The 16,676-nt window shown below is 33.3% G+C and overlaps 2 protein-coding genes across 3 annotated transcripts in view; both read right to left on the minus strand.

The window, feature by feature from the left end:
• fcho1 (FCH and mu domain containing endocytic adaptor 1) overlaps positions 1–5,151 on the minus strand; it is a 63,498-nt gene extending 58,347 nt beyond the window's left edge. Inside the window, exon 1 of the mRNA XM_073818607.1 lies at positions 5,067–5,151. The gene's annotated coding sequence lies outside the window, so the exon portion shown is untranslated. The remainder of the gene's footprint in view (positions 1–5,066) is intronic.
• A 2,340-nt stretch (positions 5,152–7,491) lies between these two features.
• znf692 (zinc finger protein 692) lies at positions 7,492–16,106 on the minus strand. 2 transcript variants are annotated; one of them, XM_073819252.1, is made up of 12 exons: positions 15,833–16,106; positions 14,464–14,664; positions 14,065–14,096; positions 10,253–10,741; positions 10,102–10,171; positions 9,945–10,019; positions 9,450–9,524; positions 9,310–9,360; positions 8,993–9,071; positions 8,658–8,772; positions 8,253–8,352; positions 7,492–8,071 (listed from the first exon to the last, which is right to left on the minus strand). In XM_073819252.1, exons 2-12 carry the CDS (start codon positions 14,628–14,630, stop codon positions 7,789–7,791), a joined length of 1,536 nt encoding a protein of 511 aa, XP_073675353.1. In that variant the 5' UTR covers positions 14,631–14,664; positions 15,833–16,106; the 3' UTR covers positions 7,492–7,788. The 2 variants fall into 2 exon arrangements, with proteins under 2 accessions (XP_073675353.1, XP_073675352.1); XM_073819251.1 differs by having other exon boundaries at positions 9,450–9,560.
• Between the last annotated feature and the right edge of the window lie 570 nt (positions 16,107–16,676).

Consider the following 16,676-nt stretch of genomic DNA (forward strand, 5'->3'; position numbering starts at 1 on the left):
TACAACCAACCACTAGTTACAGCGGATGAGTGACAGGAGGACTGGACAAGATTCCTTGAAACTTTCATGCTAATGAAGCAGGCTCCCTCTGATTAACTCTAATCAACAGGACCGACTCAAGCCTATTCAAATCTAAATGCAAAGTACTGCTCATCCCCCACCTCCCTCTCTCTGTCCTTCTCTGCAGGCCTTCAGAGTCAGGGGTGTTTCTGAATGATCCCTCTAATCTCAATCCGCACCAGCTTTCATGTGCCTCTTTCGGGCCTGATAATGGATCAACCTTGACTTAAAAAGTGCCAGGCTGACTCTAATTCAGCAGGCCCGGTGTGGGGTCAAAGTATCTACTGTTAACTTCAGCATGACCCGAAGATGAGATGTAGAGCCCTTTCAAAGCTCTTCACTTGTGTAAGACTTAGAATTATCCAGATGCCTACAGGGTTCAGAGCTCTTATCAGTATTTTATTTAAGGTGAGACAGGATAAGAACCTTAAAATAACCTCCAAAATCGAAATACAGCATGAAACTTTTAACAGAGAGAAAAGCTTACTCTACCAAACAAAAAACAATGCATTCTGCATGCATGCTTGCACTGGTGAGCCGTGCAGCACTGGATGGTATCTCTCGAGCTCACAGAGGAAACACAGCAATATCAATCTTCAGTGCTGGCCTAAATAACAAACAGTTTGCAAGACACATATGTGACCCTGGACCACAAAACCAGTCTTAAGTCGCTGGGGTATGTTTGTAGCAATAGCCAAAAATACATTGCATGGGTCAAAATTATTGATTTTTCTTTTATGCCAAAAATCATTAGGAAATTAAGTAAAGATCATGTTCCATGAAGATTTTTTGTAAAATTCCTACTGTAAAGGTATCAAAATGTAATTTTTGATTAGTAATATGCATTGTTAAGAACCTAATTTGGACAACTTTAAAGGTGATTTTCTCAGGATTTTGATTTTTTTGCACCCTCAGATTCCAGATTTTCAAACAGATGTATCTCGACCAAATATTGTCCTATCCTAACAAACCATACATCAATCGAAAGCTTATTTACTGAGCTTTCGTATTCTATATACATCTCAGTTTTGTAAAATTTAACCTTATGACTGGTTTTGTGGTCCAGGGTCACATATGTCATATACTATTCAGAAGATTATGGGTATTTGGGTAGTTTAATTTTGTTTTTAATTCTATTTAAATGCATTTTATCTCTTGCAGTGCAGTCAATGCTGAAAACCAAATACTGATATTTAAATTTCTAACAAGCTTGAAAAGTTGTTAGCTTTGATTCTAAGATAAGTGCAATGCTAGAAGTGTTAAAAGCTAACAGTTTTGGAAATGATGAGAAACGATGATGAAATCCATCATTAGCAGTCATCGTACAGTCAAAATGCATAATATGACTAGTCATAGTAAAGATTCAAAATTTAAATTGAAGTCTTTGGTTTCATAATGACTACACTGGTATTGAAATCTTAACATAGCATAGGATGGTCTTCAACAGGAAAGCAGAGTACTTAAACATCTAAAAATGAATAAATAAATAAATAAAAATAGGACCCATTTGGGATAAAGCACTATCTCAAAATAACTAGCATACAATTGTGCAACTTTGTAGTCAATATCTTGGGTTTACCTCCCTTTTACTAATCCATAACTGACTGTTTTTTCCTATTTCTCTGAAATTGAAAGTACAGTAACTAAACATTGCTCTCTTTTCTTAATGAACGCAAAAATAGGAAAGTGTTTAATAGCGAATATTGTAAAATGAACAAATACACTGATGTATAACTTAGAGCCCTATGAAATCCATTTGATTTTATTTTTCCCAAATTCCCTTTTTTTTGTTTTAATTTTTCTAGACTGCGTTTTAAAGGTTAAATTACATTTTATAAATCAAAAGGCCAGTGTAATTAATTGAAATAATGAAACTTACACAATTGTAATTTATTAAAAGATTAACAAAAATACATTTTTAAGACCCTATGAAATGCATTTTATTTTTTCCCCTCAAATTTAGTTTTCACCAAATTCTGTGTTTTATTTTAATAGTTTCATTTAAATCTAGTAATCAAAAGCATCTCTAAATAATTAATTTTATTTAAAAAAATATTTTTTTACTAATTTATTTTTTCAGAAAAAAATGTGTTGTGCATTTACATTTTTTCTGGTAAATAAAATCTGGTAAATAATTTTTAGGTATATATTTCTAAAAAAATAATGTTTTAATAATTACACATACTAAAATACATTTAGTAATATATTTCTGTCACAGTTTCTTCAAGTTAAACCAATCTTTTATTTTGACGGGTGTGAAGTTGTGAAGACCTTTAAGTCTCTATTTGTATATATGACGTGACATTAGTTTTGGTTTTTCACACAAGAAACGGTAAAATGCTCATGAAGTGTGAGATTATCTTTATGTGTTCATGTACTCACATATCGAGGTGGCAAAAATGCGCTTCAGTATGTGTGGCATAAACTACTACACCGCTTGTCTGCGCCATTCATTCACACAGAGACGTGCAGAACATGCAGGATTCACATTTAAATAGCATTTTGTGGCTTAATATTTACAGACACTAGTCCATATCACTTTTTAACATTCTGCATTATACAGTAACTGGATTCCATGGTTTGTCCATGTTTTTTGCAATTTGGAAATCATAGGGTCCTAATAACTGAATAGAGCAGAAACATTTGGTCATCAAATTTATGTTAACATAATCAATTTAATTCATGATGATTTGATAAATCAGAATATTAATTCAATGTTTGCAATTTTTTGTACTTTTTTGTACAGTCACACAACTCGAGAACCTCTTAAATTTTTTTTACAAACCACAACTTGTCAAGAACCTGCATTACAAGAATAAGATGGTTGAATGGTTTGTTAATTTGTTTTTTTAAAAGCACTCCTGCATTCTTTCCTATCTTGGCCACATCTCAACGCTCTCAAGTGCGTCTTAAAATTGTCTTAAGAATGTTATGTTTGTGTACTGTAGATACATACTACACTTTTGTGAATCTCTGGCTTCTTTTAAGCATAGACTAAACAAGGACAAGTCAAGACACACACTCAAATGACAGTCTGCATCACAAGACTCTTATCATGAGGTGGGAATACCATGCCGTGCATTTACAGAACACGCTGCGAGAGATCACACAGTGAAGTTGCATAGTGGAGTACAGTGTATATGAGCCTCAGGATCCGTGTTGCACAACAAATCCGCTTTGCAAACTCTTTTGACTTTGTGGGAATATGAAAAACTAGCCTGCAGCCATTCTCCACAAATCTACAACCACATGGCACTAGCGCTGGATGTGACACTGTGCACCAAGTGTTTCTAGAAATAACCCGCCACACATCCAAACAGGCGACTGACCACTTCTAGAGAGGTTTCTCCTGGTCCACTTCATCAAGATTGACAGGGACATTATTCATCCACACAACTTGCAAAACAAATGATGCATCCTTTAAGGCATGAAATTGGACAGGCTAAACAGAGCTATAGAACGATTCATTTGATTTTTGTACTTATTACATACTAATAGAACTTATTATTAGTGATTAGTATCTTTTTAGTCATTAGTACTTCTTCATTACAAACACTACAAGTCAAAATTATTTGAACAAGTAAGATTTTTAAGTTTTTTTTTTTTTTTAATAAATATTTTTACTGTTTAAAATAACAGCTTTCTATTTGAATATATTTTGAAATGTAATTTATTCATGTGATCAAAGCTGAATTTTTAGAATCATTACTCGAAATTTGCAAACTAGCAGCGGCACATGATCCTTCAGAAAACATTGTAATATGCTGATTTGCTGTTCAAAAGAAACTTTTTGTATTATTATTATTATTATTAATATTTAAAACAGTTGAGTACACTTTTTTTCAGGATTCTTTGATGAACAGAAAGATCCAAAGATCAGCATTTATCTGAAATAAAAAAAGCTTTTGTAATTATTAAAGAAATTAAAACTTTTATTTAGCAAAGATGATTTAAATTGGTCAATAGTGATGTTAAAGACGTTTTATAATGTTACAAAAGATTTCTATTTCAGATAAAAGCTGTTCTTCTAAACTTTCTATTCATCAAAGAAACCTGAAAAAATCTACTCTGCTTTTTTCAACATAATAATAAATGTTTTTTGAGCAGCAAATCAGAATATTCTGAAGGATCGTGTGACTGGAGTAATGGTGCTAAAAAATTCAGCTTGAAATCACAGGAATTAATTACATTTTAAAATATATTAAAATAGAACACAGTTATTTTAAATAATAAAAATATTTCAACATTTTACTGTTTTTGCTGTACTTTGGATCAAATAAATGCAGAGTTGGTGAGCAGAAGAGACTTCTTTAAAAAACAAAAATCTTACTGTTCAAAAACTTCTACAACTGGTATAGTGACTAATATCAAAGAAATAAGTACTAGTAACAAAATAAATTGATACCAGTTTCTACTGGAATAAATACTGTACTTGTATCTCTAAAAAAGTTCATGGGTGGATTATTTACTAATATTTTAAAATGGAAATAAGTAACATAAATGGAGAAACTAGATAGTTGGCATACCATAGGCTACTACTGTACATGCAGATATTGAATGCAAGACCTAAAGCAATAGATAATCATATTTTAAAACACAAATAATTAAGAAACAAGTTAATCTATCCAACTTCCACAAGAGACACAAAATCTCTGCTTCTTTGCCCATCATTATTCTGTCACAGCAACTTCCTTCCAGAAAGCACCGTGTCTAAGTCTTTGTTCTAGACAGAGGAAATATATGCACTGATGGGGAACAGCACTACACATGCTGTGCGCTGCCAGCCCAAACTGAAACTGACCTTGTTGCAAATGCTCAAGCTTTTGCTCCACAATGCTGACACACTGAAACAGAGATGCTCCGCTGGGGAAAGCCTCACTGTCAGTGTCACATACGATGAGCTGCCTAGTGCTGGACGCCTATTATGTTGCATTCCAGGTAAATATTTTAAAACAACATAACCAATGACTTCATACTGTGCGTAGAAACGTGTAAAAGTATGTTACCTGCTTGTGGTTTCAGTAAAAACAACGTGGCTCATTTTCATCGCCGGTAAACGCCGGCAGTTGCTCCGACCGTGCCGCGTTCAATGTGTTACGGAGAGTAAGAAGGTTTGAACGAACAGTTGACAGTGTTTGAAAAGCCCCACCCACATGTGCTCCTATTGGCTCACGTTTCCCGTCACTCAAGCGTCACAGGAGAAAAACTGTGTAGGCATGGCAACTGCGTTTTCATTGCCGCTTTTCCTAGCCAATTGAATAATGGTTCAACTTCAAGAGGCAACGCCCACCTGGCAAAAACAAGAGGCATTGGATAAAGTGTTTGTCAATCAGAGTAAGCCTTTATAAAAGGCGGGAACCCTTGAGTCCAATTATTGTAATGTATGCAAATTCATTTATTTTCTGAAATTAATAAAGACAAATTGCTGTGTAAATGCCCCAAAGAAAATACTCAGCACAGTTGGCGTAACAAGTATTGTGTGGATATTTATAAAAGCAGCACAGAGTTCCACCACAAAATTATATATATCAAGTTCAGTCAATATTTTAAATGAAACAATGTCACAATTAATCATATTTATATTTGACCATGGACCACAAAACCAATTTTAAGAAGTACAGGTATATTTGTAGCAATAGCCAAGGATTATCAGTCAAAATTATCGATTTTTTTATTTGGATATTAAGTAAAGTCTATGTTCCAAACAAATATTTTGTAAATTTCATACTGTAAATATATCAAAACTATATTTGTGATATGTAAGTACTTAATTAGGACAACTTTAAAGGCGATTTTCTCAATAATTATATTTTTTTGCACCCTCAAATTCTAGATTTTCAGATAGTTGTATCTCATACCTATCCTAACAAATCATACATAATGCTTTCAGATTATGTAAAAAAAAAAAAAAAAAAAAAACATAACTGACCCCTATGATTAGATTTGTGGACACATATATGCTAAAGATTTAAAAGCAGTTTACAAATTGTAACAAATTGTTTCTGAAGGCTCATGTTACCCATGAGCACTGTGTGATCATTTTACAAAATTGGTCCAAAGTCAGAATTAAATCTAAAAAAAATTCTTTTTCCAAAAAATGTGTATGTATGCAAATTGTATAATATCCAAGGTACAGATTTCAAGTAATTGTGTAGTTAATTCTCAAATTGTATTTTCAGAAAGTTTTGAAATATTTGTCCTTGCCCCAAATTTGTCACTACCAAAACACAGTAATAATAATTTAATTAGAAGGGTTATATTGACCTATTAAGATTTTGCTTACATCTACATAGTATATATATATTTTTGCTATTTTATTAAATTTTTTTCAGAGGTACATTAACAACTATTACATTTTTAACAATATTTCAAGTGTAATTTATGAGATTTGCTGTATTTTGAATGCATTTTTTTCTTGGTAAAAGGCAAAAAAAAAAATATTATACTGATTTCAAAGTTAAGGATTCATTAGTTTGAATATACAAACCAAAATATAAACGAAAAACCATCAGAACATCATTGATAATTCAGTATATTTTATTTTTGCCAAAACATCCTATGTTTCGGTAGTGACTGCACATTTTCGACCATATCATATTACAGAATTTTAACTTATATAACGGTACTAACATTTTGTTTATTTCCCAAAAATAAGGATTATGTGTTCCCTTACATCACTACCGAAACAATGGTGACATGTTTTGGTCCTGACTGTTTTGTTAATGACAAATTTATAGGATGACGCCCAAAAAAAAGTCGTCACTTCCGAAACTTCACCAAATGTTTTGGTAGTGACAAATATGCTAATCAGCACATGGTTAGCTAGCACAGTTTTGAACAGTGGTACACATATAAAAACGAAATGTTATGTAATAACTCCCAAAAAAGTGCGCTTAATTGCAGAAAAAAAGTTTTTGGTAGAGATGTTCCTTAAAGTTACACACAGATTTTTCATACTTCTAAACACATTTACCTCAAAATTATGGAACCTATATACTCACACCCATTTTCTGATCATAAATGTAGGGATGTAGTTCAAATCAGTCTCAGCCAATGGACTAAAACATACACTGTTTCGTTAATGACGTGACATTTTTTCACATAAAGTTTTCTAACTTACAAAGAAAATATATATTTTTTTGAACTTCACTTTTTAAAGAATAAAAAAAGACCATTTTAAAAACAACTATGGAAAAAACTACAAAAATGATTTCAATATCATTTTCATAAGCTGAAATTTAGCCAGCTCCCAATTGAAAGTACCCAATAACCAATGATTTTAAATATATTAAGCTTACTAATATTTTAAATATTATTATGGGGTTCAATAGATAATAGAAGGAACATCAGATTTGAATACTTAAATGCTTTTTAAATGTGTTTTTTAGTTGTGATACAGCAGTTCGTACCAATTATGTAGAATGACCCATATAAAGTTAATGACAAATTTAATAATAAATAATTAATATAATTAATAATAAATATTAATAATTAATACACTGACCTGAGTATGCTGGCTCATTTTACATAAATACAGCCTCTGTGTGATGTCAAAACAAGACCTATTTATATTTCAAAAAACCACTAAAAGAGTATTAATGCCACAGATATGCATCACATGGCAATTTCTCAGCTTTTTCTTTTAAACCAATTAGCCACACAGAGTTTGCTGAAGGTCAAGGATGCACAAGTTGTTACATATTTAATCAAAACACTACATAACAAATGTTATTCTACAGCAGTGTGACCCTTAGAGGCAGAAGGGGAAGATCCGCTCTGCCCCGAGGGATGCGGGAGTGGGTCAGAGGGAGGAAGGGGAAGAGTCGGTTCCGGAGTGGGTGTATTATAGTCTGGGTGGCTCTTGCTACGGTGAGCCGTGACATTGTCTCTCTTTTCAAAGCGCCGACCGCAAATTTCACAGGGGAACTTGTAGGTGCTCTCAGCATTGTGTTTTCGCATGTGCCAATTCAGAGAGGCCTTCTGTCGGCAGGTGAAGCCACACACCTCACACCTGAGAAAGAGAGACAGGGTGGGTTAGATCTGGAGCTGAAAACTCTAGTAGCAAGGACTTGAGCGATATAGCTGCTGTGTTAAATATTGATGGAATGTTCATGTAAAAATGAGTTTGGGAGTTACGCAGGGTTTGGTATAAACAATGGGCCTGGTGCACGTGTGTGTGGTGAAACTCATACTGCAGCGGTTTCTCTCCGGTGTGTATCCTGCGGTGGATGATCAGGTTACTGCTGGTTCGAAACGCCCGGGCACAGAACTCACAGATATAGTCTCTCTGATCTCAGACACACAAAGAATCATACAGAGAGAAACTTATTACTAAGCACAGCATGAAAAACACTAACTCCTTATAGTTACTGTACTTGTCCAGTGGTTTTGCTTTCAGATACAGACTTTACATTGGATAACAAAATTAATAACATTACAACAACAATATTACAACAATAATTTACAATATAAATTATACCTGTAAAGACTAATGATGAGATGTATTAATTTAAGATTAAGATTACTGTGTACATATCTACATGTATAGAAGTACACTTTATGACAATTATACACCATTTATTTGAACTAAAACTCACTACTATGCAACTTTTCATGCTCCTTCAGATGCTTCTTAAAGTTGAATGACTTGCTGCAGGCGGGGTGCGAGCAGATAAAGGTTTTCTGCTGGAGATGTTGGTATTTCATGTGATGCTGTGGAGAGGAACAGATTGTGAGATGCTGTGCCATTCTGTCACAGGGTTCACGCTTTTCTATAAACCTTGCAGTCAACATATTTCTAATTTAAATAAAGTTTATTATCTCATGGATCAGTGCAGAATAATGGAAATTAGATGTCTCTCTCAGAGTTGTTTTAGTCCAGTAAAGATTAATGAATGTGTCATGAACATGTCAATGCTGACTCGGCACTCACATTTAGATATTGCCGACTGGAGAAAATCTTATCGCAGCCTTCAAACTCGCAAGGCAAAATCACTTTGGATGTTGATTTTCTGTAAACACAAAAATAAGCATCATGTAATTATGACATTAACATACGATACAACAGAACATTCAAAATAAAACCATGAAAACACAACCAAATTTAGAAATAAATGACTTTTCCATTTAAAACATATACATAAAAGCTATATAAACATAAAATACTATATAAATGTTTTATTAAACATATATGTTGGTTTAAAAATTACATAACTAATATATTTATTGTGGTAAAATGAATTAACAAACCGTTTTCTCTTGCGACCAATCTGGGACACGTCATCTTTCAATAACTGTGGACTGGTAAGAAAAGAGTACAAAACTTAAAGGTTACATTTAACTTATTCTGAATTTTAAAATATAAAAATATGTGCTGTTAGATAAACCACCTGGTATTTTTAAGAGTTCCTGCCTTTTTGTTGCCATTGGGTGTCTCAGGAGGATCTGCTCTACTCTGGGTCCCTCTGTTGGTTAAATTCAACACTGCAACTTCCTCATTGCTACAAGACAGATTTAAGGTTAGTTTAAAGGGATAATTGACCTAAAAATGAAAATTCTGTCATCAATTACTCACCCTCATGTTGTTTTAAACCCATAAGACCTTTGTTCATTTTCGGAAATCTGAGAGCTTTCTGACCCTGCATAGGCAGCAATGCAACCAATACATTTAAGGCCCAGAAAGGTAGTAAGGACATCAATTAAATAGTCCATGTGACATCTGTGTTTCAACCATAATTTTATTAGCTCTCGGATTTCTTCAAAAATATCTTGAGATATAAGGGTGAGTAATTGATGACAGAATTTTCATTTTTGGGTGAACTATCCCTTTAACTTAAGTCTTTTCAGTCATTAAGTGTTTCATTATAGATAAACAGAGCACATACCTATTAGGATAGCTTTGGGTTTCTATGCAAACTCTTGCAGGAACATCTTCAGTCAGCTCATCACTGTCTGGAGATCTGACAATCAGAAAAAGATACTTAATAATTAAGAAAAACATTATAGATACAGCTAAGCAACTAAACATGCAAAGATATATACCCATGCTCTGAATGTGAAAAGTCAACAGCCACATCATTTCCTTCCTGTGTCTCAGGAGTCATTGGCACACCTTAACACATAGTTGTGGTTAGTCCTTTTAATAACACAAACAGCATATTTCTTTGAGAAAAAAATCCTTCAAATCAGTCACCTGTATTCTTGTTTCCCCCAAATGTTTCAGACCTTGTCTTGTGTTTCTGTTCTGCGCAATTTGTGGTAACTTCAGCAGTTTCTTGTTGTCTAGTTTTTAATCTAGTCACCACTTCTTGTCTTTTTATATCTGTGACTGGCTCCTTCAACCGCCTCCTGCCTTGTCTCTTTGGGCTAAATGCAGTTCTATCACCTTGATTTTTAGATGTCGTTACCTTTTCTATCTTAATAGGAGACCACAAAAAATGATGTCCGTTTTCACAAGTGTATTTCAGACACACGTCCACCTCAGATGTGTCTTTACACTCAGTCTTTTCAGCTTCTATTGTCTCTGCTGCAAGAGCGCTCTGATCTCGCTCTGTTGTTTTTGTGACCGTACTAAAATGCAGAACAGGGGGAAGAGGGCACGTCTGTCCATGGTTGTGGACCAACAGGATGAGCTCCTGCAAAGACTCCTTGGTAGTTGACAGAGTGCTTGTTTTGCCATAACCTAAAGAAGTCATAGTGACATGCATAACCATAGTAGACATTTAGAACAGTAAGACTTTTAATGCTCACCAAGCCTGCATCTGTTTGATCCAAAGTACAGCAAAAACAGTACAATTTTAAAATATTTTAACTATTTAAAATAACTGCTTTCTGTTTGAATGCATTTTAAAATTTCATTTCTGCGATCAGCGTTATTACTCCAGTCTTCAGTGTCACATGATTCTTCAGAAATTATTCTAATACGCTGATTTGCTGTTCAAGAAACATTTATTATTATTATTATTATTATTATTATCAATACTTAAAACAGTTGAGTACATTTTTTTCAGGATTCTTTGATGAATAGAAAAATCAAAAAGATCAGCTTTTTATCTGAAATAAAAAGGTTTTGTAACATACACTATACCATTCAAAAGCTTGGAATCAGTATAATTATTTTATTAGTATGATTATTATTTTTTGGGTAAAGAAATTATAGAAATTAATACTTTTATTTAGCAAGGATGCTTAATAAAAGTATTGTTTATCAAAGTATTGTTTATTTAAAGGATTGTTATCAAAAGTGATAACAAAGACATTTATAATGTCTTACAAAGATTTCTATTTCAGATAAATGCTGTTCTTCCAAACTTTCTATTCATCAAAGAAACCTGAAAAAATTAAACTCAGCTGATTTCAACACAATAATAATAATAATAAATTGGTCATTCTATGGAAAATAACACTTGAAAAACACTTTAGGGTTACAGCTGATTTATATTTTAAAATTAAACATTTTTTAATTTGAACAATCAAACCTTCTTCAGGTATCAATGTGGCAATATTTGTTTTTAAATTAATTATATAGAATTCCAAGCACCACAAAAACTGCTCATCCCCACATCCATGTGCAGATGGAAAGTACTTTATTTTGAGGTTAAAAACATAATATATTAGGCAGTCTAACCATTAGGCAGTCGTGGCCCTTTCCTTTCCTTTCCTTTCCTTTCCTTTCCAATAATGTATTCATAAAAAATACCATAATGTATTCATAACTATCAAATATATGATCTAAATGGCATAACAAACTATTATAAAATATATAATTAAAGTAGTGGTCCCCTAGAGTTGTGTCACTGGTGTTGCTGTTAAACAAAAATCTTTTATTTTGAAATAAAAATCACACTGATGACATCACTTGACGTCCTTCTTCCTATTTTCTGAAGATATATGAGGAAAGTCCCGTGAAAAGTCCACTGTCCCTCTTCAGTTATCAGAAAACTTTCTCAATGATCTCATGATTTCATATGAAGCTTTTAGTTGATGTCACTGGTTTGACCTACTTTATTGTTAGGGAATTGTACAAAACTAGAATACAAATGGATTAAACTACATAATTTAGTGAGTATACCATGATTGACAACATGTTGTTTGCTACCTTGCAGCATTTTACAAAATGGTGTTACCTTCCTTATGGCTGACACCAGTGAAGATCAATATGTCAGGTCTTACAGTATGTATGTCACTGGTGATTCATTGTTACTGGTGTTACTGTGTTTGTTTCCTGTTACATTAAATAAATAAAACATAATCTCCTTATTTCTTGCATTTTCATTATTTTTCTGTAACTCTGACTGCATGTGCTGGAAAAAAAAAATCATACAAAAATGGTACATGTGCTCTTTAAATAAATGCACAAAAAGATTTTTTAAAAATCATTAAGCTGTGTATACATAAAGTCAAAAGTGGGCATTTCTGTAGAATGACCCAAATGTTTTTGAGCAGCAAATCAGAATATTAGAATGATTTCTGAAGGATCTTGTAACTGGAGTAATGATTCTAAAAATGTAGCTTTAAAATCACAGGAATAAATTACATTTTATAATATATTCAAATATATATATATATATATATATTTTTTTTTTAAATAGTTAAAAATATTTCAAAATGTTACTGTTTTTGCTGTACTTTGGATCAAATAAATGCAGGCTTGTTCTTATTCTTTGAAAAACATTCAAAATCTTACTGTTTAAAAACTTTTAAAGACTGGTAATGTATATGTATATACACTAAATGCACTGAGTAATCGACAGATTTTGTAATTGTATCAGATTAGCGAGGCCAAAAACACTGCAAAAAATTATTTTCTTAAGCCCCGTTCACACCAAGGACAATGACTATAATGATAAATAACTCTAAAGTTTTACTAATGGTTCTAATTCCGTGAGAACAGGGAAGTCTACAGTCATAACGATAATGACACAGAGGAACAATATCATTGGAATCACTTTCATATTAATATTTTCAAGCTGATGATCGCAGTCCACCCGATTAAAGAGCTTGAGCATTTATTGTTATAGTTATCCTTATTGTTAATATTTCTGGCATCAATGGGGTATTCAGTATTTTTGTCCTGTTTTCCATTACAAATATCTAAAACTTTCATAAATCAACATTTATTTGAGAACCAACATTATCAAAATTAAGTGAGTTTATGCTTGAAACAACAACAAAACATATGTAAGTGGGGGTAAGAACTTAATTCAAAAAGTAAACAAGATTATTTGTTTTACCCCACCAAGAGAAGCATAAACTCACTTAATTTATTACATTTTTCAGAAATATCAGAGTATCTCAAAGGGATAGTTCACCAAAAAAATTAAAATTATGTGATTAATTACTCACTCTCATGTCATTCCAAACCTGTAAGACCTTTGTTTATCTTCGAAACACAAATTAAGATATTTATGATGAAATCCGAGAGCTTTCTAACCCTGCATATACAGTAATGCAACTACCACGTTCAAAGCCCAGAAAGGCCTTGAAATGGTTGAATAAAATCGTTATTTTTGTTTCCTTTGTGCACAAAAAGTATTCTCGTGGCTTCATAACATTATGGTTGAACCACTGATATCACAAGGACTATTTTAACAATGTCTTTACTACCTTTCTGGGCCTTGAACGTGCTAGTTGCATTGCTGTCTATGCAGTGTCAGAAAGCTCTGGGATTTGATCAAAAATGGCTTAGTTTCTGTTCTGAAGATGAACTAAGGTCTTACGGCTTTGGAACGACATGAGGGTGAGTAATTAATGACACCATTTTCATTTTTGGGTGAACTTTTAAACATCTGTAATGGACAACAAGACAAAATTACTAAGTAGGAAAATGTTTTTGCATTTTTTCAATGTTTTACAATACAAAATATGTTATATTTAATTATCAGGTAATCATAAAGGTTAAGATACTTTATACAAAAATGCTAAAGTATTATAGAGTAAATTATGTCTGAATTGTAATTTTGTTGATGAACTATGCCTCTAACGAGTGATTCTGTGGTGGTTTACCTGAGCACTTGATACAAACTCTTGAAGCATAGCTGCAAAACATAAAGCAAATGTCATTTTCAGTTAAACCACATTTTATCTACATCGCTTCACACACCACCAACAGACTTGGCTGTCAGCCAAACCTTAACACGTTTAGAACTCAATAAACCACAAGTTCATCTTTGCTTTTTTGCCTATACTTTCTTTTAAGCTCACTCATAAGTCCTGTCTTTTCCCTGTATGATTTGGAACTGGATCAGAACAACTGGAAAAAATCTGAGTCTCATCTTCAAAGCCAGAATCAACAACTGCAGATGTAATTCAACAGGAATTCAAGAGTGCTCATCCAACGAACTGTCATCTAGTGGGTCTAAGGGTAACTGTATCTCTCAGCAGAACAGGATGAGTGTATTATACCTCTCCAGCAGATGCTGAGCTAGCTCCGAGTGAAGAGAGAAGCCCAGTTTCTCTTTGAGCTGACCCCAGCTCTGCAGACATGAGCCCAGCCGCACACGAGACTTACTCCTGCGGGCATCCAGCTCTCTGCGCCGCTGACTGCTCAGAGCGTCTTTAGAGGATGACATCACACTGACAGGTGCCACTCAAACAACACTGAACCTGGAGAGAGAAACAAAAATGACTTGGTGAACATGATGACAGGTTTGTATTTTCGTTGCTGTAGTACAAATGTGGATTTAAATCATCAAACAAATGAATAAATTGTTTAAGTGTTTCTTTGAAAAAAAAAATACATTTTAAGTTTCAAGCTACAGTTGAAGTCAAAAAGCATTCATAATCTGCAAAATGTTAATTAATCAAAATAACAGGGAGCATACATAATACATTTATTTTTTTATCTAGTACTGACCTGAATAAGATATTTCACATAAAAGACGTTTACGTAGTCCACAAGAGAAAACAATAGTTGAATTAATAAAAATGAACCTGTTCAAAAGTTTTCATACCCTTGATTCTTAATACTGCTACCTTAATGATCCACAGCTGTGTTTTTTTTTTTTTTGTTTAGTGATAGTTGTTCATAAGTCCCTTGTTTGTCCTGAACAGTTAAACTGCCCATTGTTCTTCAGAAAAATCCTTCAGGTCCCACAGATTCTTTGGTTTTTCTGCATTTTTGTTTATTGAACCCTTTCCAACAAGGACTGTATGATTTTGAGATCCATCTTTTCACACTAAGGACTACTGAAGGACTCATATGCATCTATTACATAAGGTTCAAATGCTCACTGATGCTTCAGAAGGGAAAACCATGCATTAAGAGCCAGGACCATAAACTTTTGAACAGAACGAGGATGTGTACGTTTTTCTTATTTTGCCTAAATATTAACTTTTTTTTTATTTAGTATTGCCCTTCAGAAGCTACAGAAGATACTTACATGTTCCTCAGAAGACAAAATAAGTTCCAGTTTCCAAAAGTTTACATCCCCAGCTCTTAATGCATTTTTTTTTTAAATATAAATTCAACTATTATTTTCTCTTGTGGACTATACGTAAACGTCTTTTATGTAAAATATCTTATTCCGGTCAGTACTAAATAAAAATAACATGCATTTTGTGTGATCCCTATTATTTTGCTAAATAAATGAACATTTCGCAGATTCAAGGTGTATGTAAACTTTTGACATCAAATGTTTATTTTGAACTCTGTTCTTGGAAAGTGCCACCAGCAGTCAGTTACTCTCAGGCCTCATTTTAAGTATGCATATGCATAATATGTCTTAAACTGAAAACTCATAAACACAGTGCAGACAGGAAACCACCGCCATACCTTAAATAAGACCCTGAGCGATAGTGTTTGCGGGGCCCACTCGCTCGAACTGTTGCCCTTTTAAGGCGGACCCGCTCAGTCGATCAACTCAGTCAACGCTCAACTCGGTATAAAAAAATAAAAATATCATTAAATATATCTCGTGACGAATGAGATGCTGCACAGAAAAGTATTAATACTGGCTGAATTCATCTTCTCAATACAATTATGTGATGTATGTCCTCAGTTCCAGAATATTATTTCAAGCGAGGTGCAGAAACAGAAACCAAATCGGTAGCTTCCTGTCCCAGTAGTCTTCGCGGTACAGCTAGGATCTATGGGAAATGTAGTCCGAGAACAAACATCTGTGTCTATATTATAATTTTATATGATCATTCGCTGTTTTAAACGTTGAAAGAATGTATAAGTCATTAAAATATGCGTAAATAAAACATGTATTAATATTCACATGAATGTTTACAGTTCTTAATGTGCATACACTGTGTGTCAGGAGTTCAATATCCTACAATTTACATATTATTTACCATTCTTTTTAATCAAATTGGTAAAAATATTCTCAATAATGTTCTAAAACATAGCCTAAATAGCTTACGCCTGGTTTAATACCACTACATTTATCCAAATGATAATCAAAATAAAACTAAGTATTTGAATAAATGGTACACAAGCTCATCTAATTTCTTTAATGCGGCCCACATATCTACTCAAAACATATAAAGTGCCCACTAGCAAACGGTAACAAAATGCGACAGAGTGAAAGACATAAGATAAGGAGTAAACGACGAGAACACAAAAAGGAAGCAACATCAGTTTCACTTGTGAGATTGGGCTCAACCCACAGCTG

Source organism: Garra rufa, chromosome 15 (assembly GCF_049309525.1).
Source record: "Garra rufa chromosome 15, GarRuf1.0, whole genome shotgun sequence".
In the NCBI taxonomy this organism is placed as follows: Eukaryota; Metazoa; Chordata; class Actinopteri; order Cypriniformes; family Cyprinidae; genus Garra; species Garra rufa.